Here is a 26,562-nt window from a genome sequence, read left to right as displayed (position 1 = left end):
TCTGCTTGGCTTAAAACTTTTTTTAATTATTCATTTTAATCGCTTTATATGTGCAGCTGTAGCATAAGCTAGCGAAAACAGCTCGCTAGCTATGCTAGCTTTTCTTGGCTTTTACATGTGGAATGTAGGTCTAGCTAATATCTTTCCAGAAAGTGTGAACTATTGTGAATAAAGTGAATGTTTGACAGGGTCTGTCGCCTCAAGCTGAGGTAGCAGCTCGGGCTTTTGTCCAATTACTGGCCAGGGCGCTGTCCTCGGACCCAAACACAGCAAGAGAGAGTGCAGCAGTGAGGGCTAGAGGCAGTTCTCCTCTGCCGGTTAGCGATGCTAGGGTGAGACAGACCATGAAAAGGTGATTATTTAAACGTTTTATTTTTACATTTCCTATTCAAGTATTAAGAAACAGCATAATCTCTTATCTACAACGCTTTTGCTACTGTTATTTCAAACTGTGTGGTTCAATTGGGAATCTGACCTCCGAAAAAAAAAAAAAAAGGGGGGGGGGGGGTTAATAATAATATTTTCTTTATAAGCCCTAGACCCAATTTTAACCTTTCCTTTTGCAACAAAAAGGCTTTATGTTTTTAAGTACCTATCTATATGTCATGGGCTGTCATCGCATCTAGTATATGGGCTTATACTTTAATGCTTCTTTTGTTTTTTGTCCTTAAAAATGTAAAATTATTATTACTTTATATGTACATGCTTAATACCTTGTCTATCTTTGTTTAAGAGGCAACAAAAAAAATTCGGCATGACATTTTTATTTATTTACATATTTGTTTCCACACTATGTAAAGATCAGGACGTTATTAGTGATTTAGCCATTATAGGCCAGAGTTTAAAATTTTTTCGCACCAAGATGTTTTCATTCAAAATCTCAATAGTGCTTGAAGATTTAAAAAAGGCCTGCATTCAGTCCAGAAAAGTTTTTGGTATGTAGCTAAAGCATCATATAAGTAAAACTTGTTCACTTTCCTGACAGTAAGGGATATTTTTCGGACACATTGCACATTGGTGTATGGAACAGTAATGTACACTGTGTTATTGAGACATTTAGTATTTAACTTATTGAGCCGAAGTAAGCAACACAATCTTTGGTCCTCCTACCAATCTTTTGGTCTTTCCCACATCAGGCAGTTCCCCAATATGTTTAACACTGATCAGCCAAGAGGAAGACAACGGTTTTCAACCCCTGCCCCTTGCATGGTGAAAAGGACAGACTTTTCTCTGTATGTTCTGTCGGAACCCAGTCAGCTCACACCAAAGGTCTCAGAAGAGCTGGAACTTGCGCATGCTGGCCTTGGGAAAAGAATATTAAGCATACCAGACAACCTGAAACATGACGAGGTAATGTTAATTCTTAAAATGTTAAATGTTGAAATGTTAATTATTTTTAGAATAGTAAATCTTATATTACCTTTTAAGATTGTGGCTCTTCTTGAGGAGGAATTTCCTAAACTGAAGACCTTACAAGGAGGCTGGATGTTTTTTAAGTCTACAGGTAGAACCTTTATAAAGTTTAAATTAAGCAAAATATATTGGTTAATCTTTGTCAATTTCAAAACCATAGACGTGTCTTTTCTTTTTCATTTTAAAATAGGTGGTAGTGGACGTCGCAAGCTGTCCATAATACCAACTGATGCTGAGGGTTACTCCACAAGGCTTCTTAAATCAGCATCACACAATGGAAAAAACATAGTGTTTGTAGTTCCACTACAGGAGAAGCTATCTACTGAACCTCTTTCCAGTGATTCAGTAGAGTTTGCCAAAATGCCACAGTCTAAATGCATCACATGTGGCACTCAAATGCCTTTGCAGCTGTTACCATTGCATGTTGAGGAATGCAATGGCACATTGACTGTAAGTTGTATTACAACATGCCTCTTATTGTTATTTTATTTTATTTAAACCACTTTCCAAAATGTGTGTGTGTGTACCTTTTAGGAGAGTGCAGCTGGGACGCCTATCGAAGATTGTTCAGTTCTTGAGCAACCAGTGCCATCTGCCATAGCCTTGGAGGAATTCTTAGGGGTAATAGTTGGTTTATTTTCTGTTTCTTTGCTATTTAGGAAGAAAGCATTATGATTTTTTTCATAACATTAAGTAAGCAGAGATAAGAGAACATAATTATGTCGTAGGGGAGTGTTGGCCTAGTGGTTAGAGTAGCACGCTTGCACTCAGAGAAGGATGCAAGTACCCGGTTCGATCCCCAGCGCCTGCACTCTGGGTCCCTGAGCAAGACCCTTAATCCCTGATTGCTCCCCGGGCGCCGCACATGGCAGTCCACTGCTCCCCAAGGGTGATGGGTTAAAAGCAGAGAACAAATTTCTTTGAAATGTATGTTGCTATAAAATAGATGATATTCAATATTACGGCATTTGATGTTTGCAGATATATAATAACCTGACACTAGCTAGTTGGATTTTGTTCCGTAGAGCTCCATATATTGATTTTTGGAGCAGTGTGGAGTTTATTGGAACTACATCCATCTGGTGAGAGTCAGGTTAGATAAATCGATATATCTCAAACTGAATTATTACTTTAGTTTGAGATACATACTGATTTTATAGATTTCATAGCATATTTATTGGTAAAATTGCTATAGAGTTTGCCAAAATGCCACAGTCTAAATGCATGACATGTGGCACTCAAATGCCTTTGCAGCTGTTACCATTGCATGTTGAGGGATGCAATGGCACATTGACTGTAAGTTGTATTACAACATGCCTCTTATTTTTATTTAATTTTATTTAAATCACTTTCCAAAATGTGTGTGTGTACCTTTTAGGAGAGTGCAGCTGGGACACCTATCGAAGATTGTTCAGTTCTTGAGCAACCAGTGCCATCTGCCATAGCCTTGGAGGAATTCTTAGGGGTAATAGTTGGTTTATTTTCTGTTTCTTTTCTATTTAGGAAGAAAGCATTATGATTTTTTTCTGATTATTATTATTATTTTTTTTTATTTTTTTTTTTTACTGATTTTACAGATTTCATAGCATTCTATAACATGTGCTTAAAAGATATACACTATTATAATAATTCATGTATAAAATGTAATTGACATTTCTTGACAGGGTTGCCCAATCTGTTTTGGATTTTACCCAGCTGATGTTATCTCATCCCATGCAAGCACATGTGGTGATGACAGGTATGAAGTATATGTCTAATCCTGTGTTCAGACCCAGTGCCTTTTGAGCATCAAGGGCATCAGGTTTACATACTCAGTGTGCGTTGATAGGTTCTGTGGCGCATCTTGCACTGCGTGTTTTGAAGCTTTCCGTGTGTTTCATGCTGCCTATTTGGACTGGCGTGCTTTAAGAGCCTCTAATGCAGCAGACGACTTGAAAAATCAGAAATTTTGCAGCTGGACACGTCAAACCAAATCAGAGAATACTCCGCTTTGCGATGTAGTTGGGAATTTTCTGACAGGAAAAATATTGTTTCTTCTTATCACTAAAAAAATGACATTGAGATGCCCACTTTACTGAGACAAATGGATACTCTTCATCGGTAATGGGGCACGTGTATTTAGCCAGAACAGGCTGGAAATGAGGGCACCAATGCTGGTCAGCAGGTTGTCAAATTGGGCTTGGGTGAAACATAAATGGCACTGAAAGTGACCCTTGTCAGTGTGCAGCTCCTGTGGAATCCAGAGACAGCTTGGAGGTGTTCAATGATGACATTCTCTAGAATTATTCTGTAAACGAAACCAAGCCACTCCGGATTTAATCTGCAAGAACAAGAACATGGTAGCTCCTTTCAAAGAGAGTCACTATGCCAATGGCCTTCAGAGTTGAGGCCATTGACAGGACATCGAACTTGTGCTACTATGTGCTACTACAAGCACAGTATGTGATAATTTCGTTTCCCATTCTTCCAGACAATGTTTTGATATTAATTATCTTTTGGACTGTTCTAAGATTGAACTGTGCTCGACCAAGAGAAGCAGCCATTTCCCAAAGAGGAGAAGAATTGCCGGGACCCTCAGTTCCACAATTGTCATCAGGTAATCTATGCACAAGTAGTTCTATGGTGTTGCACATTTGAACATTGTATTGATTAAAAATAAAGTTGTATCAAGTCATTACTAAACAGGGAAATTTCCTAATAAATGCTTTTGAAATATTATTTTAACGTGTAGGGATTCTAAACTTTCGCTGCTGAGCAAAGACATTGACCACTGGTCTCCCACAGGGGTCATTGTGGGGTTCCTATTATTTATTCTTTACATTAATGTTAAATGTTTAGTTTCAGAAATATTACATTTTATATTATTTTCAGATGATACAGATATCTTTAGTTCTGGTACAGATTTAAAAACCCTAATGGAGACAACTGAAAAATTATTTAAAAAAAAAATCTTAATGTACCATATATATAAATCTCGCAATGAATATGAACACAAGACAGAAAATACATGACACAGAAGTCAAGAATAAGTGATGTGAAATTTCTTATTAACAATCGTAAATAACTAAAGTTAGAAACCACATGTTGATTATATGTATTTTTTTGTGATAAATTACAGTGTCAACATTGACCAGTGAAACCGACCCACAAAAAGCATGTCAGTTGTTCAGAGAAGAACTACTGAACTGCAACTCTGACAGCCCACGCCTCTGTCTTTCACTGGACATGTTTGAAGATGAAGAAGAACAAGACAGCGCATTCATCTCATTTTATAAGCAAAGTAATGTGAACTGGGCAGCTCCGTTCAAGTGCAAACTGAGAGGTATTATTAAACACTAACTTTATTCCATTAGCTATTATTATGGGAATTTAATTGTGTTTTTTAATGTCAAGTCAAAGTCTCTTAACCCGTTGGATTTGTTGTGCTAGACACTCTTGACATGCTATAGTTGATTGTTCTTTTCATGTAAAATACTTTTTCTCCAAGGAGATGCAGCAGTTGATACACGCCTGTGCCTCTCAGCCTGTTCGGACGCTTTTTTCTCTGCTCTCTGCTTGCTTGCATTTTCCTGCCTTCTACTTTTTATCTCCTTTTTATCTCTTAACCTAAACCACAGAAAGTTGGATTTAGTTTTTATTTATTTATTTTCTTTTTATTTTCTTTTACTTATTTTTTTATTTGAATTTTGAAAAGATGCCTTCCTTCAACACAATGGACTTTGACAAGCTTTTACAGAAGATAGCTGTTACGGAACTGAAAATCTGTCGACTTGAAGTGAATTATGATGTAAACGCCGCGAATGGAAATGATACGACCCTGCCCGTGATTCCGAGCGGTGACCACCAGCCCAGCGACTCAGCGAACAAACAGTTCCCTGAGGAAAATGAGAATCCCTGGACCACTCTGGGTGCAAGACCAAAGGACCAACGAACCCCACACCTAACAGAGAGATGTCCCAGGACAAGGAAAACAACAGCGGGCTGTTCTCAAAACAAATGATGGGAGTAAACCTGCTGGAAATGCTGGAAGTCCGTTACTAAACAGATTTGCTCCGCTCCAAAATGTGACCCAGGAGGACAAAAATCAGAGGTATGTCAACGATTTTCATTCTAAGACATCAGAGAAAAGACATGCCACAGGGCCAAGGACCCTGATATTATGCAATGGATCTGTAAAGGGGATTAAACATTTCTGTAACAAGAAAAACACAGAGGTGTTGATTTATAATGATCTGAACAGTGGCCTGGATCTGATTTAACAGACATCCTTCAGACAGACCTTCCAAGGGTCTTGAGAAACCGTCCGACCTTGGAAAACCTCATAATACAAGCTGAAGCCCTGAAGGACGTCAACCATATAAGAAAATCAGAAGTATTAAAAGAGGATTACATTCGTTTGTTGAAACTTGTTGATGGCCTGAATGTCAAGGTTTTTCTTGGCGGGCCTCACCCACCCGCTAACTGCGGAGACGAGATTTTTTCCAGAATTCTGATGCTAAACAAATGGCTGGAAAAAACATGCAAAGAAACAACTGTAACCTTCATAGACAACTTTAACATCTTTTGGGAAAGAAGACATCTGTTCAACAGAGATCGTTTCTCTCTAAATAGGTCAGGTGCAAAACGGCTGATTTCAAACATCTTCTATTCTGTGAACCATGCTCCATCAGCTTTGTCCCAAAACAAAGAACATCCAGTGCCTAAACAAATGATAAGCCCAGTGTAGCCTGAACAAGCCAAGATAAAGATGGCCAGAAAGATGACACAGAATGAGGCGTTGTCAGAGCTACAGGAGGATTCATCCCAGATCTCAGCAGGACAAAGACAGGACCAAGAACCGCCATCTTCACAAACACCGGTCCAGACTGGACCCACCTCTCCTTCTTCTCCACAAAGCCCAGAAGTTCCTTTTCTGGAATTTTCTCATAACATGAACAAAGTATTTAAGATTGGCCTACAGATGACATCCTCTCCACATAGCCATTCTGCTGTGAATAAACCAGGATTCTCCAAAGGCCTCAGAGCCTCAGATCCTCCTCCTCCACGTATCACAGAACACTCTGGTACTGAGGAACTCCAAATTACTTCGCTGTGATACAGTTTGGGCCCTGGCCGCACGTTTATCAGACATGACAGTTCCCAGCATCAGCCGGGGCCTTTCGCCGGAGATTATGGAATATCTGTGATAATACGTGGCAGAAATAAGAATAACAAAAGGATAAACAGGAACAAATACTTAAAAATCATAAACTGTCAGATGCAACCTGTCACAGAGACATCATCAACCACTAAGTCATATAAACTGGGTTTATTAAATATTAGATCTGTCAGGAAAATCCCTTTTAATTAATGACTTCATTATTGACAATAATCTTGATGTAATGTTTTTAACAGAAACATGGCTGCATGAATTTAGTGAAGCAGCTATACTGATGGAGTCGACACCTCCAAACTACAATTTTCTTTGTGAGAGCAGACAGCAAAGGAAAGGTGGAGGAGTAGCAACATTGTTTAATGATTCACTAAAGTGTAAAAAGGTGTTTTTAGGAAAATTTGACTCTTTTGAACATTTGGCTCTCCAGGTAAGGAGCCCGATATGAACTATGTTTCTGAATGTTTACAGGCCTCCTAAGTCCACATCAAACTTTTTTAATGATTTCAGTGACCTCCTGTCTGTGATATGTGTTGATTATGACTGTTTAATTATTGTGGGAGACTTCAACTTTCACGTTGACAACCCTGAAGACAGAAGTGCAAAAGAACTGTGTGACACACTTAGAAACTTTGGTTTAACTCAACATGTTAAACAGCCAACACACAAACAGGGACATATTTTAGACTTGATCATCACTAAAGGTCTAAAGATTTCACAGGTCAATGTAACTGATGTTGCCTTATCCGATCACTTTTCTGTTACCTTTGAAAGCATAATTACCAGCGACTCATTTAGCCAAAGGGACATCGTAAGAAAACGCACCTTTAAGGACAATGCCGCGGAAACCTTTATTCAAGCTTACTCTGATACTTCAACCTTGGGTTGCAACTCAGTAGATGAGCTAGTAGATAACTTTCATTCTAAAGTCTCAGACATCATTGACTACATTGCTCCAGTCAAAGTGAAGTTTTTTTCCGGGAAGAAAAAATCTCCTTGGAGAAATGCTCCATTAGTTAGAAGTGAAAAAAGTGAATGTTGGAAAGCTGAACGCAGGTGGAGAAAGAATAGACTCCTGGTTCACTATGACATCTATAAAGAGAGACTTTACAGATATAACTTACAACTGAAAAATGCAAGAGAATCTTTCTTCTCTGAGATCATCAAGAAAAACATTAATAATGCTCGTGTCTTATTTTCCACAGTTGACAGGCTAACAAATCCTCCTGTGTCCGTGACTTCCGAACTCCACTCCACCAGGGCCTGCAACGAATTTGCTAACTTCTTTACTGAAAAAATCCTAAAAATTAGAGGATCACTTTGTACTACCATATCAACACCAGAACCAATGCTTTATTCAGCTGGAACTATTTCTGACAAAATGTCCCATTTCAGCGAAATAAACCACAAAAGCTTAGAGCAGATCATTCAGCAGCTAAGTTCCTCCTCCTGCTGCCTTGAAGTTCTACCCACAGTTTTCTTTAAAAAAGTTTTACCTGGCATAGCGTCTGATTTGACCCAGATAATAAACACGTCCCTTCTGTCAGGTGTTTTCCCCCAGTCCCTAAAAACAGCAATTATCAAACCACTGCTGAAAAAGAACAATTTAGACAAACTACTACTCCAGAACTACAGGCCCATCTCAAACCTCCCTTTATCAGTAAGATTATTGAAAAAGCTGAGTTTCAACAATTAAACACCTTCTTAACAACGACCAGCCGATTTGACGTTTTCCAGTCAGGTTTCCGCGCTCACCACAGTACAGAGACCGCCCTGATCAAGGTTTTTAATGACATCCATATAAATACAGACTGTGGAAGAACCACCGTGCTGGTTCTATTGGATCTCAGTGCAGCATTCGATACTGTCGATCACTCCATTCTGTTAGAGCGCCTGGAGAACTGGGTCGGCCTCTCTGGTACAGCACTCAACTGGTTTAAATCCTACTTAAAGGACAGGGACTTTTTTGTATCAGTAGGTAACTTTACATCAGAGATGACAAAAATCCCATTTGGGGTTCCCCAAGGGTCCATTCTGGGTCCCCTCCTCTTCAATATCTACATGCTCCCTCTAGCTCAGATAATAAAAAATAACAACATCAGCTACCATAACTATGCAGACGACACACAGCTCTACATCACCATGTCACCAGGTGACTATGAACCAGTTCAGGCACTGAGTAAATGCCTAGAAGAAATCAATACGTGGATGTGCCAAAATTTTCTTCAGTTGAATAAAAACAAAACAGAAGTAATAATCTTTGGACCAATAGAGGAGAGATCAAAAGTTAGCACACAGCTTCAGTCGCTTCAGCTAAAAAGCACTAATCAGGCCCGAAATCTGGGAGTAGTGATGGACTCAGACCTGAACCTTCAAAAGCATCTAAAGACAGTTACAAGGTCGGCTTTCTATCACCTGAGGAACATTTCCAGGATTAAAGGACTAATGACTCAGCAGGATCTGGAAAAACTAATCCATGCGTTTATATTTAGTCGAATAGATTACTGCAACGGCGTTTTCACAGGTCTGCCTAAAAAGTGGATCAGACAGCTGCAGCTGATCCAGAACGCTGCTGCCCGCGTCCTCACTAAGACTAAGAAAGTAGAGCACATAACCCCAGTTCTAAAGTCCTTACACTGGCTCCCTATATCTCAGAGAATAGACTTTAAAATACTTCTGTTAGTCTATAAATCCCTGAATGGCTTAGCACCTAAATACATCACAGACTTGTTATCAGTGTATCAACCCTCCAGACCACTCAGGTCTTCTGGCTCCAGCCTACTCTGCATACCTAGAACCAGAACCAAACACGGAGAAGCAGCATTTAGTTCCTATGCTCCACTTATCTGGAACAAACTTCCAGAAAACTGTAAAAGTACTGAAAGCCTGAGTTCCTTTAAATCGAGATTAAAAACACATTTGTTTAGAATTGCCTTTGAATGTTCAAGTTAAAATGTTTTACTGTTTTCAAATGTTCTTTTTTGTTTCTACACTATCCCTACTTGCTTTCATTCTGTTTTATTTTCCTATATTTTAATCATGTAAAGCACTTTGCATTGTCTCTGTACTGAATTGTGCTATATCAATAAATTTGCCTTGCCTTGCCTTGCCTTGCCTAGCAGTTGGTGATGGTATCAACAGACATGTTTTTTCAATGGCCATGGGAAAACTGAAAACAGGCTTCAAAATCAATTTAGGTTTGTATATACATGACTCTGTGTTTGTGTCATCTATCTTATGTTGAAACCTTTTAAGATGAGTGTTATTTGTAGCCTATTTCTGTCCTCTTTGGACACTAGTTTTATCAAAAGAAGGAGTAACATTGACATGTAAACTCTACTTTAATCAACAATATCTTTCAATATAATTAAAATTAACAGGCCTAAAACTTCATAGTACATTTAGGCCTGTGATTAAGCAAGCTTTTTTATTGCGTAATTTTCTTGCCCTATTTTTTTTAAATGAAGGGTCTGCTGCAACAACAACCCTTTTTGAGGGCGAAAAAGAACACCTGGTTCCCTCTGCAGCTGCTGTTCTGCGGGAGAGCAACCTGTTTGAGATGGCAGGTCGTATGATCGCTCATTCTTTCCTACGCAGTGGGTTCAGCTTCTCTGGACTCAGTTTGCCTGTTGTGACCCTGTTGACTGGTGGGAGCATCAGCTCTCATCCTGGAGGACTGTCCTGACATTGAGCATCGTCAAACAATTGGTTTGGTGAGTAACCTGCTATCAAATTGCATATAAATTATTACATTTATGTTAATGTCAAACATTTAATAAGGTATAACCTGGTATTTTACATGTACTATCCATTCTATCCATTCCGTTCTTTCAACTTTTGGTGAACGTGTTCCTACTTTAGCTGAAAAATGATGAACTTACTGCAGAAGAAAAATCGAAATTGATGGATCTTTGCCTCTTCTGGGATCTTCCATATCCAACCTCTACGAACCATGTCTGGCTCTTCCAGGAACTGCTCTCACATGCAGTAAGTATTTCATAATTTACCTTTTCACTATATATATATTGCATGTTAGTCTTGTAACTCGTGTTACATACTTTCTTATGTTATAATGCTCTTGCAACTTCTGTTCTGCCACATCTGTCTGCAGGTACTTCGCCGTGTTAAACAGCAAATAAAACAAATACAGAAGGGTCTAAAAGAAACGGGGATTTGGCAGCTCCTTACAGAGAGGCCAGATGTTCACCCCTTCATTTTCCCTAGGGAGTCAGATGAGAAGCTTCATGCACAGGTAATAAACATTGTGTATATATATATATATATATATATATATATATATATATATATATATATATATATATATATATATAGGTTCATTATTTATATATATCTCATGAACATTTTTGAGAATACTCAACACCGCAACATTTAACATAACCCTGATATGACATATGTTTGTATGTGATCCCTTGTAGACCGTGATCCAAAGTATTACCTGGCCACAACCCAACTTTGACAGTGATGAAGATGAAGATGAGAGTGTTCCATTGGAAAAAATAAGTCTTGTCACTGGATTTTTGAGAAAATTCATAGAGGAAGGTAATACATTGTCTTTTTACTTACTATCAATCTTTATTTAACTGTTTCATAATAAAATCCCAGTTGTAAAATTAATTAAATGGTTTTTCACATTCACCAGGTTTATGTGAATTTATTTTCTGTTAATCTGTTTAAAAATGGGCATTATTATTGTATTGCAGGGTTTCTGCTGCATGTAATAATTGATTGTGGCGCACTGCCATATCAAAATGAAAGGCTCCACACCTTCAGAATACATAATAAACACCAGTTAGGATTTATCAAGGCAACACATGCGGTGACCAGTCCATTCAGTTTTGTACGGCAGCCAACGTTTACTAAGAGCTGTGCAGCTGCTTGTACATAAGACAGCAGGACTATGATATTTTTGAAGTTTAGCACATTGATATGTCACATTTGTCATCTACTTTTAAACCACACAAATCAAAATTTCTTTTCCACAGCATCACCAGACCTGATGAAGTTTTGGGTCGGGTGGGAACTGCCAACGAAAAACCTCAACGTTGAGGTAGTAACCTCAACATATCCAGTGGTTCTCACCTGCTTCTTCAAGTTAAAGCTCCCCAGCCACTATGAGACCTACAGGATGTTTCACCAAGACTTAATGATGGCACTCAGCTCCATAAGCTCTGGTTTTGGACTGGTTTAGGGGTGAATGTTTTCTACTTAACCCTTCTTTAAAAATGGTGTCACTTAAAAGAGCATTCACTGTTAATTTATGGTCCAATTAGTTTCCAGGGTTTAATTATTCTAGTTTTGATTAAGCCACAGTCATCTGTTGAGATAAAAAAAAAAATTATAGTTGATTCGGTGACTTTGTGATATGTTCCACGAGTTAAATACTCTTTTTGAGATACTGTTGCTTTTGTACTAGCAGTATAAATTGTTGAATAACTCTAAGATCAGATGTTTAGGTAAAAAAGTTTCTCTAACATTGGTACTTTGTTCAGTAATAAGTTATACATGACAGTTTGTGCACTTCACTGTTGGTTTGGTAAAGCCATTGTGTCAAATACCACTGTTCCCTTTTAGCATTTAATAAAAAAAATGCTGTACCACTACATTTGAAGTTATTAAAAGTGAACCATTTATATTCCTTTGAACAGCATTAAAATAGTTTTTGCAGCCACTTTTATGGTTGATTCTTTATGCAGCATGATTGCCCTGGTTGATCTGACCAATTCCAAGTGTTTCCTTCACCATAATGGGGACAATGGTAATTATTTTATTTGTTATAACTGATTTCATGAATGTAAGCCCCCGGTGGAAAAAAAACACACACCCTATAATGTAGAGTCAATGCGCCATAACGTTAGAGTAACCTATCCACCAATGATTCTGTATAACCGTAGACCAGGGGTTAAAGTTCTCTGTCACTGTGACGGATTTCCGTCATTTGGAAAAAGCAAGCAGACATCCACCAGTCTCACGTTTATCGGCGTTCAATCATACTAACTTAGAGGAGCGTCTCAAACTGCCCACAGATGCTATGAATGACAGTATGCCAGCAGGAGCTATTGCAGCACAACAGCTGCTCACTGAATTGACTGCTTTCTTATAAAAGAAAAAGTTTTCAAATTAATTTTTATTTTGGTGTAAATGACTTTAATGCATAACCTACATTCACAAATTTTTATTTAAGCTCAATGGGATTTTTAACACTTTAGGTTAGGTACAATAATATAACAAGGATTTCAGTATTGATTAATTAAATTCAATTTTATTCATTACCATGTCCGTCTTTCCCTTTGCAACTTCAATCTTTTTTTTTTTTTTTTTTTTTTTTTTTAGACAGGTATAAACATATGCACGCCACATGAACAGCAGGATCTTGTTTTTTATTTACGGACGACTTGAACCTCTGCCATCGCTCAGCGGGCCAGACCACTGTGCATGAGACAAGCAATTATCACAATAATTGAAATTTTCCACAATAGTTTGATTTTTAAACAGTCATTGGGGGGGGTAATGGCAACAGAGAGCCATGCGGTTCTATCTTGCTTCTAGTAGGTTTTCAACATATTGGACAGTGTTTATATATATGTCTGCTCCAAAACAGTCAGATGGTTGCAATGGATCAATGCTGTCTTGCAGTGCCAACATTTCCAGATCCGAAAGAGGACTGTTCAGTTCAGGAATATTGACCCCGTGATGAGGTTCATTTGTGTAGCCACTCTCCTCCCACTGAATCTCTGGGATGAAACCTTCCTGACAAAGAGAATCAGAACACCACCTTAATTTCTGACATTTGGCTTTTTAATGAATTTAGGACCAACTTTACTAATGCATTAACTCACCTCGGGATCTGCAACAGGGTTGAGGGCCTGGCCCACCTGCCACAACTGATTGGGTGTTAGGTTCTGCTCAGTGCTGATGGGATGGTTGTCCCACGCATCCTTGAAGACATCTAGGCTGGCCTGCATACGTGGTAGAAAGACATAGTGGCAGCAGAATATGTGCAGGATGTTGCTGTTGCTCAGGAAGTGTTGGTCCTCAAGACAGTGCAGGATGTTGTAATACACTCCTGTAACACTCATGAACACGTCACGCCAAAGGCGCTCAATCCTGTTTCGGACAGTAGAAAAGAGGTGACAAATATTTCAAATTGTGTCTTTTAAGGTAATTTATACAACATACCTTTACTCCAGCTATGACATATACTGGTGTGTGTGTGTGTGTGTGTGTGTGTGTATCTATCTATCTATCTATCTATATATATATATATATATATATATATATATATATATATATATCTGTTTATATATATATATTAACAAGCAAGTGACACGGTATAATATAATTTCAAGTCATCACAAAGGGTTTTTTTTCCCCCTCTGTTAAACTTTTACGATCATGTCCAGAAGATTTTGCGTGGATGTTTCACATTTCATGATTGCAAGAGTTTTAATAAAACTACTGCTAAACTTCCAAAATCATCCAACCTCTGATTATGCACGCTTTTTCCGGCAATGAAGCTGTTAATCTCAGTTCGTGGAACTGAGAACATAAATTCTGCTATCCCCACATTTTCTCCTCCGTGATCACCTCTCACTCTGAAAATAAAACATGAATTTTAGATTTCAGTAGACATATATAGAAACACTTTTAGGAAGAGTACTGAAAAAAAGCGATCCCTCTAGGTCTACCTGCATTTTTACAAAATATTGAAATGTAATCTGTTCTGACAGATCTATGAACTGTGTATCTACAATGTTTCCCAAAGGATTTTTGGAGACTGTGGTGGGAGGGGTGTTAGTGTGCACATAGTGTCAAGCCCCATGCATTACAAACATACGTTTGCAAATAAGACCTTACAAAGATCATAAGTATTTTCAGTTTAATCCAGAAAAAGTCCCTCACTCACACAATCTTTTGAAACAATTTACTGAAGAAACAATACCTACCTCAAAGGAAACCCATGCTCATTTACAGCTTCATTGAAGAATGCCAAATGGCTATCAGAGCGGTTGTTGTCTGCTACCTTAAGATACATAATCTACACAGACAGGAAAATAAAAGATTAATATGTATTTTTCCCTGTTTTATAGATCAACTATAGCAATCTGTAGCATTTTGAATATCTAAGACATGCGGAAGAAGGAGGCTGAGGTCCTTAAACACCTGTGGGACGATGCTGAGGATGCACCATAATGCTTGTCTACAAACAAAAAAAACAAAACAAAAAAACAATAATTCAACCATCATCAGCCTCAAGGACTACCAATTCATTGCTGTGGTCCCCGTCATTATGAAGTGCTTTGAGGGGACACTGCTGAAACATATGACGGATGCCATCCCTGCTGCACCACACAGTCTGCAGTTCACCTCCAGAGAGAACCACTCCAAAGAGGATGGTGTATTGACAGCAGTTAACTGAGCTTTGACCCATCTACAGCATTCCAGCAGCCATTGTTAGGATGCTCTTCATGGACTTCAGCTCAGCATTCAACACAGTGCCTCCAAACATGCTGGCTCTGAAGCTCCACAACATGGCATTATCCGCCTCACTTAGTTCCTGGATCAGTGACTTCCTCACCAACAGACTCCAGGTGGTGAGGATAGAGAAACACATTTGCTTCACTGATCCTGAGCACAGGTACGCAGCAGGGCTGTGTCCTCAGCCCTGCTCTCCTCACACTTCACCCAGGACTGCACTGCTAGCCACTCTACAAACACAGTTGTGAAGTTTGCGGACCACTCCACTGTAGTGGGTCTCATCTCAGATAATTATGAGTTACACTACAGGGATGAGGTCAATAAACTGATATAGTGGAGCCCCATGAATAATCTGATCCGGAACATTAGTAAGACTAAGGAGGTAATAATAAACCACAGGAGGCCTGAACATCATCTCCTATGCATACTGGGGGAGGTGGTGAAGCAAGTGAACAGCAATAAATTCCTGGCCATCCACATCTCCTCAGACCTCTGCTGGACAGTAAACTCCTCCCTCCATGTGAAGAAGGCCTAACAACAGCTCTTCATCAGGAAAACTAAAGTCTGCTAAATTACTAAAAGGCTATTAAGGAGTTACAATAGAAAGTTATTTATGTCTTAACCTAATTGTATGATATGGGAGCTGCACGATAAAGGAGAGATAGGACTTTTCTCGGGAATTGAGGACACAACAGGGATTTGTGGGATGCTATCCGCAAGATCTGGACTCTGTTTATGCTGCACAAGTCCAGAGAAGAGCCAGATGCATCTACACTGATCCCACCCACCCAAGCAAGTTGCCGTTTTCCCCTCTGCCATCAGGTAAAAGTTCCAGGAACATCAAATCCAGAACTAATAAACACAAAGACACATTGGCAAAAGTGGTACGGGCTATCACCCTTTGCTGAGAAGACTGAGTCTATACATGTTACAATATCACTACTGTGAATGTTTATTTTTTTGCATCCTCTGAACTATCCGGTATGTTTCATTGCACAGTCTCATATTTAAATAGGACTGACTTTTGGAAGTCGGTGCAAGACCTAGCAGACCCTAAACACTACATGCTTAATTTCTATTAAAAAAAAACTTGTGTACATTGTTTATTGGGTGTACCCCAAGCTGGAGTATGTTCTGGAAACAATTTCACAACAGTAACAATAAAAGGTTGTCGATTCTTGAATTGGGTAATATGTATTTTAAAAATTTTATCACTATGATATTCACCATCAGTTCAGTACTTGTTCAGGCTTAGCATGTACATAAAAATAAGCTTTGTCCTTGACAGATAACATTCTTACCTTTCTTGAATAGCCATCTATTGCACCAAAGATAACAAAGTTGTACCTACGTTAAAATACAATCAGAAAAGAAGTCCACACCACATGACATTTGTCTAATACTACAATATTTACACAACACAAACTGAACAGTTTATAGTGTGCATACATACCTGATGAGCTTGTGATTAGTGTCGATGTGTATCATGTACTTTGGGTATGGAACTGTGTACGTCCTCTTTGCCACACATCTCAGACGGGTCAACCTACACTATCCACACGATGCATGGATGCATAAACTCTGTCCCATTGCACTCTATGTCCCTGTGCAAGCAGAGCACCTTTAACTACTCTGCATCCAGCATCTGGCATTGTGTTCTTAATTCCTGTGATCAATGAGTCCAATTCCTCATCACTGCAGCTACTGTATGAGGCAGATATTGACAGATTGTTTTCAGCCATTCGCCTAAAAAGTGTAGCTCTTGACACACCAAGGAGTCTGCAGATACATTTTGATGGAATCCCAAGTTCTACAAGATGAATGAGGGTATCTACAGCAATTGTCATTCTCGGACGCCCTCGACAGCCCTTCTGCAGATCCAGTGTAACAAATGTAAGCTCATTTTCTCTTTCCTGCTGGAGAATAGTGGTTAAATTTGTAAGTTCCAACAGGATGTCTTCTCCTACATGTACTGTATGACCCAAAGCGCTTAATAAAACTAAATAGTGACGGCAAACAAAAAGTAACCCCTCCATGTCAAGAGGCTGCCTCTCCAAGATGTTTAGCAGCTGGTCATGCAACTCCTGAAGGATTTCACCCCTCAGTATTTCCTAAGGTATACAGACAAAGAGATAGTTTCATTTAATTCACTTGTAAGTTTTTTATATTTGTTTCTTCTTTATTTTCCCCCTAAATGTCAGAATAAGAAGCTGCGATTTGGAGGACAGCTGCAGCTTCATATAAAGATAGTTTCACATAAAAATGTACATATTCATTTTCACTATTTGCACCAGCATTCACGTATAAGTGTATTAGAGAGGGGGAGACATATTTTGGCCAATGGCATCCCCAGCCTCTGACAGAAAAAGTAAAATAATCAATTAGGTGCATTACAGTGCAATTTAAATGCATTATCACAAAGTCACGTTGTAAGGGCAGGCGATTATTAAATATTTTAAATATTAAACCAAAGGCTATATTTAAACTTAGGGGAAACCAACTTAAACTTAGGGAAACTTATGGGAAAAAGTATATAATGGTACACTCAGTTCAATGCTTATACAGATCCCCAGTAACATCTGCGTATAACAGAGAGGACAATGCTGAACTGCAGCAGGTTACAAAAGAGAGGAAATGAGGGCATACTTTCCTAAGTATTACGGATGACAGGGTGACTGAATCAGTGTTTAATTACAAAATCCTAAGAATATTGTCAACAAATTTTAATATATAGTCTAACAAAATATAGTCGTTTTGGTTTTTCAGTAAGGGTACTGAAAAATGTAACTGCTGCACTCTCTCTTGTTGTGTTTGGGTCTGAGGACAGCTCCCTGGCCAGTAATAGGGTAGTTCATTGTTATTGTTTTGCTGCAGGTTTTTCGCGCATGCGCACCGGACTGGTAGGCAAAAGGCGAACACAATGGCGGACGCAAACAGAGAAACTGGCGAGTTCTCCACGTATTTTTCTTCTTTAGATAACGTATCACAAGATCGTTTTAAGAGTAAGTTGATGGTTGATGGTATCAGACTGCCAGATCCACACAGCAAAAGCCTGAAGGGACGGAGCGAGTCTGTGAAATGCTGGCCAAGGTTCCGTACTGCGACATACAGCTGCCTTATAAACACACAGGCCAGTACAGACGAGAGAGCATGAAAGCCCCTGAAACCACTGGACGGCTACAATTATTTTATATCGTGAAATAGGCTCCAGCAACGCCCGCGACGCCATGAGGGATTAAGCGGTCAGAAAATGGATGGATGGATGGATGGATGTTGTTCACACGTTTGTGTAACAGCAGAAAGCGGTGTCGGACACAGGCCGCGTCTCAGCAGAGAGGAAGACCCGCGCGGTAGGTTAAAAAAAAACATTGTTTACTACGGATTATTTTGGTGTTTTTGTCTTGTTAAAATGGGTGGGGGTGTCGGCGACATTGCAGCGTAATTCTACAGTCAGTGGATGTACTAACACTATCAACTACTAGGAAATTAGGTGCTGAAATATTTTACATGTTATTCATATTATATATATATAACCCTAAGTATGTGTATATGTATATATGTATATATATGTATACATATATATGTTTTTGTATATTGTTATTTATATATTTATAAATGTTTTAAATATATATTTAAATGAATAAAATGCTAAATATTTCAGCACATGACTTTTCAGTACTTGATACTCTTAGAACATAAAATAAACATATATGGCATTTGACATTTGAAAAGTTTTAAGCCACCCCCCCCAGAACATGAGAAAATCCTCGTTATTCGATGCTGTAGCGCACATATTCCCTAGTTACTGGAGGAAATAGGGAGTACCAATATGGCGGCCACCTCGCCAACATTCCAAAAAAAACAACAACTAACTCGATATGCTTGCATGTTTATTTGACGTGAACACGCGTTTTTTTGTTGTTGCTTTCTCGCGTGCTTATAGTGAATGGCAGGCAAAAAACAGGCAAAAATACATGGATATTTTAAAGCGAGAAGCGACTTTAACGACGCACCCTCACCCCCCACCCCCCCAGTCATCCGCGCAAAACCGCGCATTACTATATTACAAACACACTATCACAATTTTTGCATGCTGATGTTTGCTTGTTGTGCAAATAAAGACAGGTAACAGACACTGTATTTATTGCCTTTTAACCAGCCACCAGAAAACAAGAGTTGGATGAAGCTCTAGTCTCCATGATAGTGAAGGATACTCAGCCTTTCACTATTGTGGATGATGTTGAATTCAGGACAGAGGCAACCATAAGCAGGCTGGAGAACCCCCTGGAGTACTGGGCTAATCATCGGTCACTGTACCCCAATCTGTACAAACTTGCACTTATTTATTTATGCACCCCGGCATCATCTGTGCCATGTGAGCGTGTCTTTTCAAAGGCTGGAGAAGTAGTGTCAAAAAAGAGAAATCATTTGAAACCAAAAACTGTGGAGAAATTGTTGTTTCTTAATAAAAATGCATGAAATCATCCAAGTTACACAAGCATTAGCCTATTCACTACCCCCTGCCTGGTTCCACAAGCACTTTCACTGTCCTCTGCCTGATTAAGCCCATGCCATTTTTATAGAGTCACAGAACAACATTATTACACAACATGCCATATCACATGACACTACTATTTTGGGAATAATTACACACAGAGCATACATTCAAACAATATTTCATTATACACATATGTGTATACATGATTTATGTAGACAAATGATTTCGTCCTACATCTTTTGTGAAGTCATTCCCAAGAGCCATAATAGACAAAAAATCAATACATCGCACATGTTAAGATACAGCTGGCTGTGATTTTACACCTGGCCAGTAGGTGGTGTCGTGTGCACATGAAGCTCCAAGAAATGAACCCTTTCTCGAACCAGTTGGCTCAAGTGGTTCAATGCCTCATGAGGCTTCATCTCGCCATCACTACCAAGGGGGTATGAGGGGAAAGCCAGAGCAAAATCTGAGCGCCGGGATTCTGGAGATCTGGTTCTTCGAGCGAGACTTCAAGGCAGGTGAGTGCATTCAAGCGCACAAAACTAAGACAAAAAAAACAGGAGATCCAAAGTTAGTCAAAGATCAGAGAGTGAAGGATTCACAGATACAGGTTTCATGATCTGGTCAGGGGCCACGTCATACCATGACTGGTTTAACACTCTGGCCTCTTCCATCTGTCAGAGCTCCGCTTAAGAAGCCAGAGGAAGCCGCTTCAAATGAGTCGCAGATGTGGGCCACGCCCCCCAGCCAACTAGAACCACCTGTGGAGCAGAATTAGGGCACGGATGCACAGAGAACCCTGACACATTCATTCATTCATTCAGTCAAGTTTAGGATGTGTTCTGTCTCAGTGAGAGTGGCACTTTTTAAAGCATATTGTATCCCTTTATATACTACCCACTTGTTGAAACGTTTCATGCAAAGCCATATGCAGAAACTTAAAGTGGCATATAATGATGCATTGAGGATGCTGCTTAGAAAGCCAAGATGGACTAGAGCAAGTCAGCTATTTGTTGGTTTTGGTATTTCCACTTTCTATACTGTATTACATAACCTTATGTACTGCTGCATATGTAGACAAATGAGATTACCTTGGCGATGATGAATATTGTACCAAGTTCAGTTAAGTATTATATATTATATTCTAAGACTTTTTTACATTTGTGATTATTTTTAATTGTTTTTATCTGTATTTTTTATTTGATTGTTTATTTTAGTATTTATTTTTTTGTATAGCTGTTAATATGGACCTGTTTGTGTCTTCAGTAAAGTCATGATGATGTATACACTCAAAAATGCAAAGAATCTACCTTCACAATCACTTTATTAAAATTGTCATTCTTTCATTAATATATCATTTGGGTTGTTTTCCAGAGTCTTATTTTCAATAATGTAATAGCCATAGGGCTTACTGTTAGTATTAGGTACTAACTGTAATCATTATTAAAGTATGATCTTCCATTAAAACACATTTATTTGATCATATACGTTCACATTTAGTACTTACTTGACAGGATTTGTAAAGAGAGTGCAAGATAACATCCTCTGAGTCTGTTTCTACCCCTCCCGAAAGAGATATAGAAAAAAACAACAAAACCAAGTCTATCGCAGGGCAACACAGAGACAAACAGGACAAACAACCATTCATGCACACACTCACACCTAAGTAGAATTTAGAGAGACCAATTAACCTACCTGTCATGTTTTTTTGGATTGTGGGAAGAAGCCGGAGTACCCGGAGAGAACCCACGCATGCACAGGAAGAACATGCAAACTCCATGCAGAAAGACCCAGGGTAGGACTTGAACCCAGGACCTTCTTGCTGCGCCACTGTGCAGCCCGTATTTAGCGACAACCAAAGCTAATTTTAGGATTTATCTGTGTAGAAGCGTATCTGTAACTTGTTTCAGAGTCTCGGGGCATCAACTGCAAAAGCCTGATCCCCCCACCGTTTATACCTTGACCTTGGGACTTGTAAAAACCAACTTATTTGAAGACCACAATGACCGGTTGTGCTTCTGCAAAGTAAACATTTCGGACAAATACTCTGGGACGAGACTATTTAAAGCTTTAAAAACAAACAATACAATCTTAAAATCTATTCTAAAATGCACCGGGAGCCAATATAGTCTGGGCTTTAAACCAAAACAGAGAAGGATGGAGGAAGGGGTTTAGTTGAAATCCGACAACAACAACAACGTCAAGGACGGAGTGATATTACACACTTGGGAAGAATATTTCATGGTGCACTTTATGTATGGACTTACACACACAGACACGTTAATTCACAGTGTGCCTCATGGTCCAAAAAATACAGTATATTTATAATAAACATTATTTAAAACAAAGATTTTCTAGCTTGTCCCAAGAACAGACACAATAACACCTCTATAGAAACCTATTGTATATTATTATACCAGAGATAGTGATGGCATATCGCGCCCATGTATATGTCAGGAACTGCAGAGAACTGCACTGCATGAAAAGTGTGATTTTCGTCACTATGCGGCACTGTAGATTGTCGTGGAAGTTCAGGTTAACGTCTGTTTACGGTAATTTGCAGTCAACACCGAAAACTGCCATGAATTGTCAGAAATTGACGTGGGCTTTCGTAGGCAGTGGTCCCCCCATAACCTCCCTCCTCCTAATTCTAGGGGAGGCTTTAACATGTAAATGAAAATGCTGTGAGCTATACAAACGCAAATCAGTGTTGCAGGGGGAGGTGTCGCCTTTCTTAGCAAGACAGAGTCACATTTCTTTCTTAATGCAGACTTTAGCTGTGGGTAATTGTAGAATGGTATGTGACCACAAGTCTTACAAACCTTTGTGCCATCGCGTCTGAGCTCGTAGGTTTCAGTAAGCATGTATACTGTCATACATTTTGGACAAACCACATACTGTAAGAAGTTGTCACGGAGGACACCAGTCCATTTCCTCAAGGAGAATAAAGTCTTTGGAATATTGCTTGCAAAGGCAGTGAGGGAATTAGCACACACAGACAACATTTCCAAGTATCCACATGAAATGTTCGATGCACAGAAGAAGTGATGTGATGGCATTGTCAGAAATCTTGAAGGTTGATTGCCATGACAAAAGCATCATGGCCAGAAGTTTCATCAACAAGTCTCCTGGTTTTTCAGTTGTGGACTGATCACTTCGTAAAATGTGTTATTTAGTTAGAAGTTATAAATTTACTAAAGGCGGTGGCTGGAATTAATTGCGATGCAGATAGACAATCATTATTAAACATATATAGGGCTCTCATGAGATCAATAATACATTATGGCAGTTTCATTTATGGAGCAGCAGCTAAAACAACATTACAAAGAATAGATAGATTACAAAGTAGGGCTTTACGTATATGCACAGGAGCAGTGAAAACAACACCTATCAACGCTCTTTTAGTAGAGACTGGAGAAACTCCACTGGAATTCAGAAGAATGAAATTAGGTTTAGTATATAAGATGAAAATTAAAAGTAGTATGGATGAAAATGTAAGTTCAACAATTTTACAAACTTGTTGGGAATAAAAGGACAGGCCAAGAATGGAGTCTTAAAGGATTATTGGGAAATAAAGGAAATATAAAGGATATTTATAGATTAAGGAAAGCATTATTTATTTAGTATTTATTATCTTCAGAATACAAAATTAACAAATAGAATTTAATAGATGTAAAACAGTGTTGCTACACACTCATGAACAGTAGGTGGCGGTATGCACCTTAAAGTTGCTTGCGATCCGCCATGATAGAAGAGAAGAAGAAGAAGAAGTAAAAAAAACGTGCTGAGCGCTCCGCTACTGTGTGTTCATGTCCACTTCTGAGCCTGAAGATGAAATAAAACCACAACTGCTGGTAAGTGATCAATGGCTGGACGACGTCTCGCGTTCAACTCGCCTTCAACTTGCAAGAACAAGCTTTATTAAAGTGTATTTTTTGTGATTCACAGTAAGCAGGACGCCGTCTTCACAACTCGGAGACAAATTGCAGGCGCTATGAACCGGAGCAAGGGTAAGATTTAAAGAATATGCTTTCATTCTGCGGTAGAAGGAAATAGATACGGATAGATACCAATCATAACTGTACATTTTGTTTTCACAGACTAAGCACGCCTCATAATGAGGCGGTGACCTCCTATTTGCTCGGAGCAATAACTACAAGTCCAGATTTACACGATGTTGATAAAGACGACATTGTGTGTAAGTGACTTGTTTTACTGTTTTCTCCTTCCTTGTTACTGTGACTTGCGTTTGATTTTTATTCATACCACTCTCATTTAATTGTTTTCCAGCCGCCTGTAAGACGTATTATGAGACGGTACACAGGAGCTGAAGCTGCCAAGAATTCAGCTCAGAGTCGAGCTAGAAGAAAGAGGGTAAGACATTATTTGGTGACTATTTTTCAGGTGCATTGATAGATGTGTTGTGTCCATACGCAGTGCATCCCATCGCATAGTACTGATTCATTGTTTGTTTGTTTTTTACAGTTGCTGGAATCGAGGCAGAGTGTGCTCGCGGATGAGGAAGTGGAAGTCCGCCACCGTAGACCTCATGGCTGACGAAGAAGATGGTGTCGTTGGCGGTGTCTCTGGATGGATTGTACGGCCGTCGTCATTTCGTAGGCCGGATCTCTCTGAACTCTGTGTGAAGCTGCAGTCCCGGTTAGAGGCGACGCCGAAGTACAGAGCCACGCACAGCAGGCGTCTGCACAATGGACCTGCCTCGGGGAGAATGCTGCCAGTTACCTCCAACCCCGAGGAGGCAAACGGGCAGTTCACGGAGTAGTAATTTTTGGATACGCATGTGTGGGCAGATCCTCGTGTTGTATATAGTTGTGTTTGTTTTAATAAAGCTCTTTCTTTGCATAAACATCTTCCTGGCAAATGTTCATTTCCTGTATAAATTCATTCATGTCCTTGATGGTAGCCTAATAATAGTGTAGTAGCCTACATAGGATAACATGAATATACAGCATAATATATATATATATATATATATATATATATATATATATATATATATATATATATATATATATGGCTACACAGTGGTGCAGTGGGTAGCCAATACCGAGTAAGGTTATTCAAGCCAGACCTGGCCAGCCGCGCGGGTTCGCTGCATTCATATGCTAATTAGGGCCATTAGTACAGCTGATCGCTCTCCACATATGTCATAGTCCGGTTCCGACAATTTGTGGCACTGACAAACGGCGACAAGCGCTGGTTGCAAATTGTTGTTAACTGCCGAAAATGAGGGAGATCTGCGGTAGTTTACGGGGACGAAAATCTCACTTTTCATGCAGTGCTGGGCCCAAATGCAAACGCTGGTAGAGACAGGTAGGAGAACAACAGACTTTATTTTTACTGGGAAACTGAACTCGCACACAACAGGAGGAACACAGTAACACCAGGCACGGAGAAAAGAGTACAACACAGGACAAAACACAAGCACGGACATACAAGAATACAGGACACTGAACTTAAAAAAAAAACAGAAGCACAACAGGGACCAAAAACACAGAGCATGACAGGACATTTGTAGGGGTCAGGGTTCAAGGCAGCCAAGACCTGCATTTGCCTTTTTGTCCACAATTTCTTAGCGAAATGTCTCATAATCATTCTGTAAAGTATAAAGGAACACGAACGGTTCCCTCTGCTCATCAATCTCCTCTGGATCCAGGCGGAAGTTTCAAGGGAGAGTTTCTCCTTAAATGTTGTAGTGCCACACCACCCTGCTACTTCTATGGTGTAGAGTAACCTCCTATTCAAAAATAAAGAAAACAATTATTAAACTAAGGATGGGACAAGGCAAAAAACAGTGAAATAAGAAAAGACCATAGCAGGCAACATACCCCAGTTCTGTCATGTTCTCAGTTTCCACTCGAAAGGAAACAGATTATGGTTCTTATCAGCACAATGACAATGCAAGATGTGAAAAAGGGAGAAAGGAAAGGATTTTAAGTATACTGGCTTAATAAAAACTGAGAAATGACTGCAAAACGAACTGACAACCCAGCTCTATCACTCTGATTGATGTGTGTATAACAATGCTGCTTTGAACAATACCTGATGCTTCAGAAACAGCTACAGAATGCCTGAACATTTTAAGAGGGACCTCTTCCACATCCTGAAATAAGTGGAGTGGTTAGTGTCATGATGCAGCCTGGAAGCTGCATTCTTAGCAGTCCCTGCCTCCTCCCTCCCAGCGCAGCATAATTACGAGCACCTGTCAGGCTGCAATTATCTCATTACTGGCTCCACCTGTTCTCATCCCTTCTTAAGCTCACCTCAGTTTGTTCTTGGTCGCCGGCTCGTAAACGTCAGTCTATCCTACATCATGCCTGTCTGCTCCTGTCCTCCTGTCTTGGTTCCCGTTTGTCCTGTTTCTGTTTGCTGCGCTGCTGGACTCTGTACCTCTGTTCCCGTCTTAATGGACTCTGGATTTACTCCCGGTTCTGTAGCAACTCTGCTCCTGCCAGCCAGCTCCTGCATCCCTCATCTCCGCCTGGTAACAGACTCTGGTTCTTCATGTCATCATCATCCACTACTTGCAATAAACTCTCTTAAAAGCAGCTCTGTGTGTGCGTGCTGTGTCCAGGTTCATCCAAGACAAAATCAACACAGTTAGGGTCATCTTACATAATTCATCACATGACCCCTCACCTGTAGTCCTTTTTGATCATGTCGCCTTTTTCTTTCCCACAATTGGTCTTCTTGACTTCATGAAAACATACATTCATGAAGAAAACATTCCTATTAGTCAGCTGACAGTGAATACATTAAAACAAGTTATTGAAAAGGATCTGATTATGATCTGATCCAATGTGATATTAAGGGCACTTACAGCATGGGGAAGTTCTGCAGGAAAGGGGTGGAAGAGAGGGAGAGACATGTGGCAAAGGACTGCAGGTCGGATTCACGTCAAGGACTAAGGCCTCTGTACATGGGTCGCGCTACCCGCTGCACCACAAGCGCAGCCGATACAAGAGGATCTTGAGAGATG

The 26,562-nt window shown here is 39.5% G+C and overlaps 2 protein-coding genes and 1 long non-coding RNA gene across 7 annotated transcripts; 1 reads left to right on the top strand and 2 right to left on the bottom strand.

Annotated features, from left to right (window-relative positions):
- The first annotated feature begins 710 nt into the window (after positions 1-710).
- Positions 711-12,186, top strand: LOC118560566. 3 transcript variants are annotated; one of them, XM_036131699.1, is made up of 14 exons: positions 711-1,350; positions 1,429-1,504; positions 1,604-1,863; positions 1,948-2,034; positions 2,792-2,878; positions 3,078-3,151; positions 3,924-4,009; positions 4,532-4,735; positions 9,688-9,762; positions 10,033-10,278; positions 10,427-10,552; positions 10,677-10,817; positions 11,002-11,125; positions 11,569-12,186. In XM_036131699.1, the coding sequence occupies exons 1-10, from the start codon at positions 1,033-1,035 to the stop codon at positions 10,248-10,250; spliced, it is 1,485 nt and encodes a 494-aa protein (XP_035987592.1). In that variant the 5' UTR covers positions 711-1,032; the 3' UTR covers positions 10,251-10,278; positions 10,427-10,552; positions 10,677-10,817; positions 11,002-11,125; positions 11,569-12,186. The 3 variants fall into 3 exon arrangements, with proteins under 3 accessions (XP_035987592.1, XP_035987591.1, XP_035987593.1); XM_036131698.1 differs by having other exon boundaries at positions 9,685-9,762; XM_036131700.1 differs by lacking the exon at positions 9,688-9,762.
- A 52-nt stretch (positions 12,187-12,238) lies between these two features.
- On the bottom strand, positions 12,239-17,968 carry LOC118560567. Of its 3 annotated transcripts, none has more exons than XM_036131701.1 (6): positions 16,515-17,968; positions 16,363-16,408; positions 14,530-14,621; positions 14,068-14,178; positions 13,423-13,690; positions 12,239-13,333 (listed from the first exon to the last, which is right to left on the bottom strand). In XM_036131701.1, exons 1-6 carry the CDS (start codon positions 16,547-16,549, stop codon positions 13,118-13,120), a joined length of 768 nt encoding a protein of 255 aa, XP_035987594.1. In that variant the 5' UTR covers positions 16,550-17,968; the 3' UTR covers positions 12,239-13,117. The 3 variants fall into 3 exon arrangements, 2 of the variants coding, with proteins under 2 accessions (XP_035987594.1, XP_035987595.1); XM_036131702.1 differs by having other exon boundaries at positions 12,239-13,329; XR_004929448.1 differs by having other exon boundaries at positions 13,423-13,542; positions 16,363-17,968.
- Positions 17,969-24,911: 6,943 nt separating this feature from the next.
- Positions 24,912-26,311, bottom strand: LOC118560564. Its single transcript, XR_004929447.1, has 3 exons — positions 25,847-26,311; positions 25,626-25,686; positions 24,912-25,463 (listed from the first exon to the last, which is right to left on the bottom strand). It is a non-coding gene; the product is annotated as an uncharacterized LOC118560564 (long non-coding RNA).
- Between the last annotated feature and the right edge of the window lie 251 nt (positions 26,312-26,562).

Source organism: Fundulus heteroclitus, unplaced genomic scaffold, assembly GCF_011125445.2.
Source record: "Fundulus heteroclitus isolate FHET01 unplaced genomic scaffold, MU-UCD_Fhet_4.1 scaffold_45, whole genome shotgun sequence".
NCBI lineage: Eukaryota > Metazoa > Chordata > Actinopteri > Cyprinodontiformes > Fundulidae > Fundulus > Fundulus heteroclitus.
Note: the sequence above shows the minus strand (reverse complement) of the source record. Positions and strands in the feature narration are given on the sequence as shown.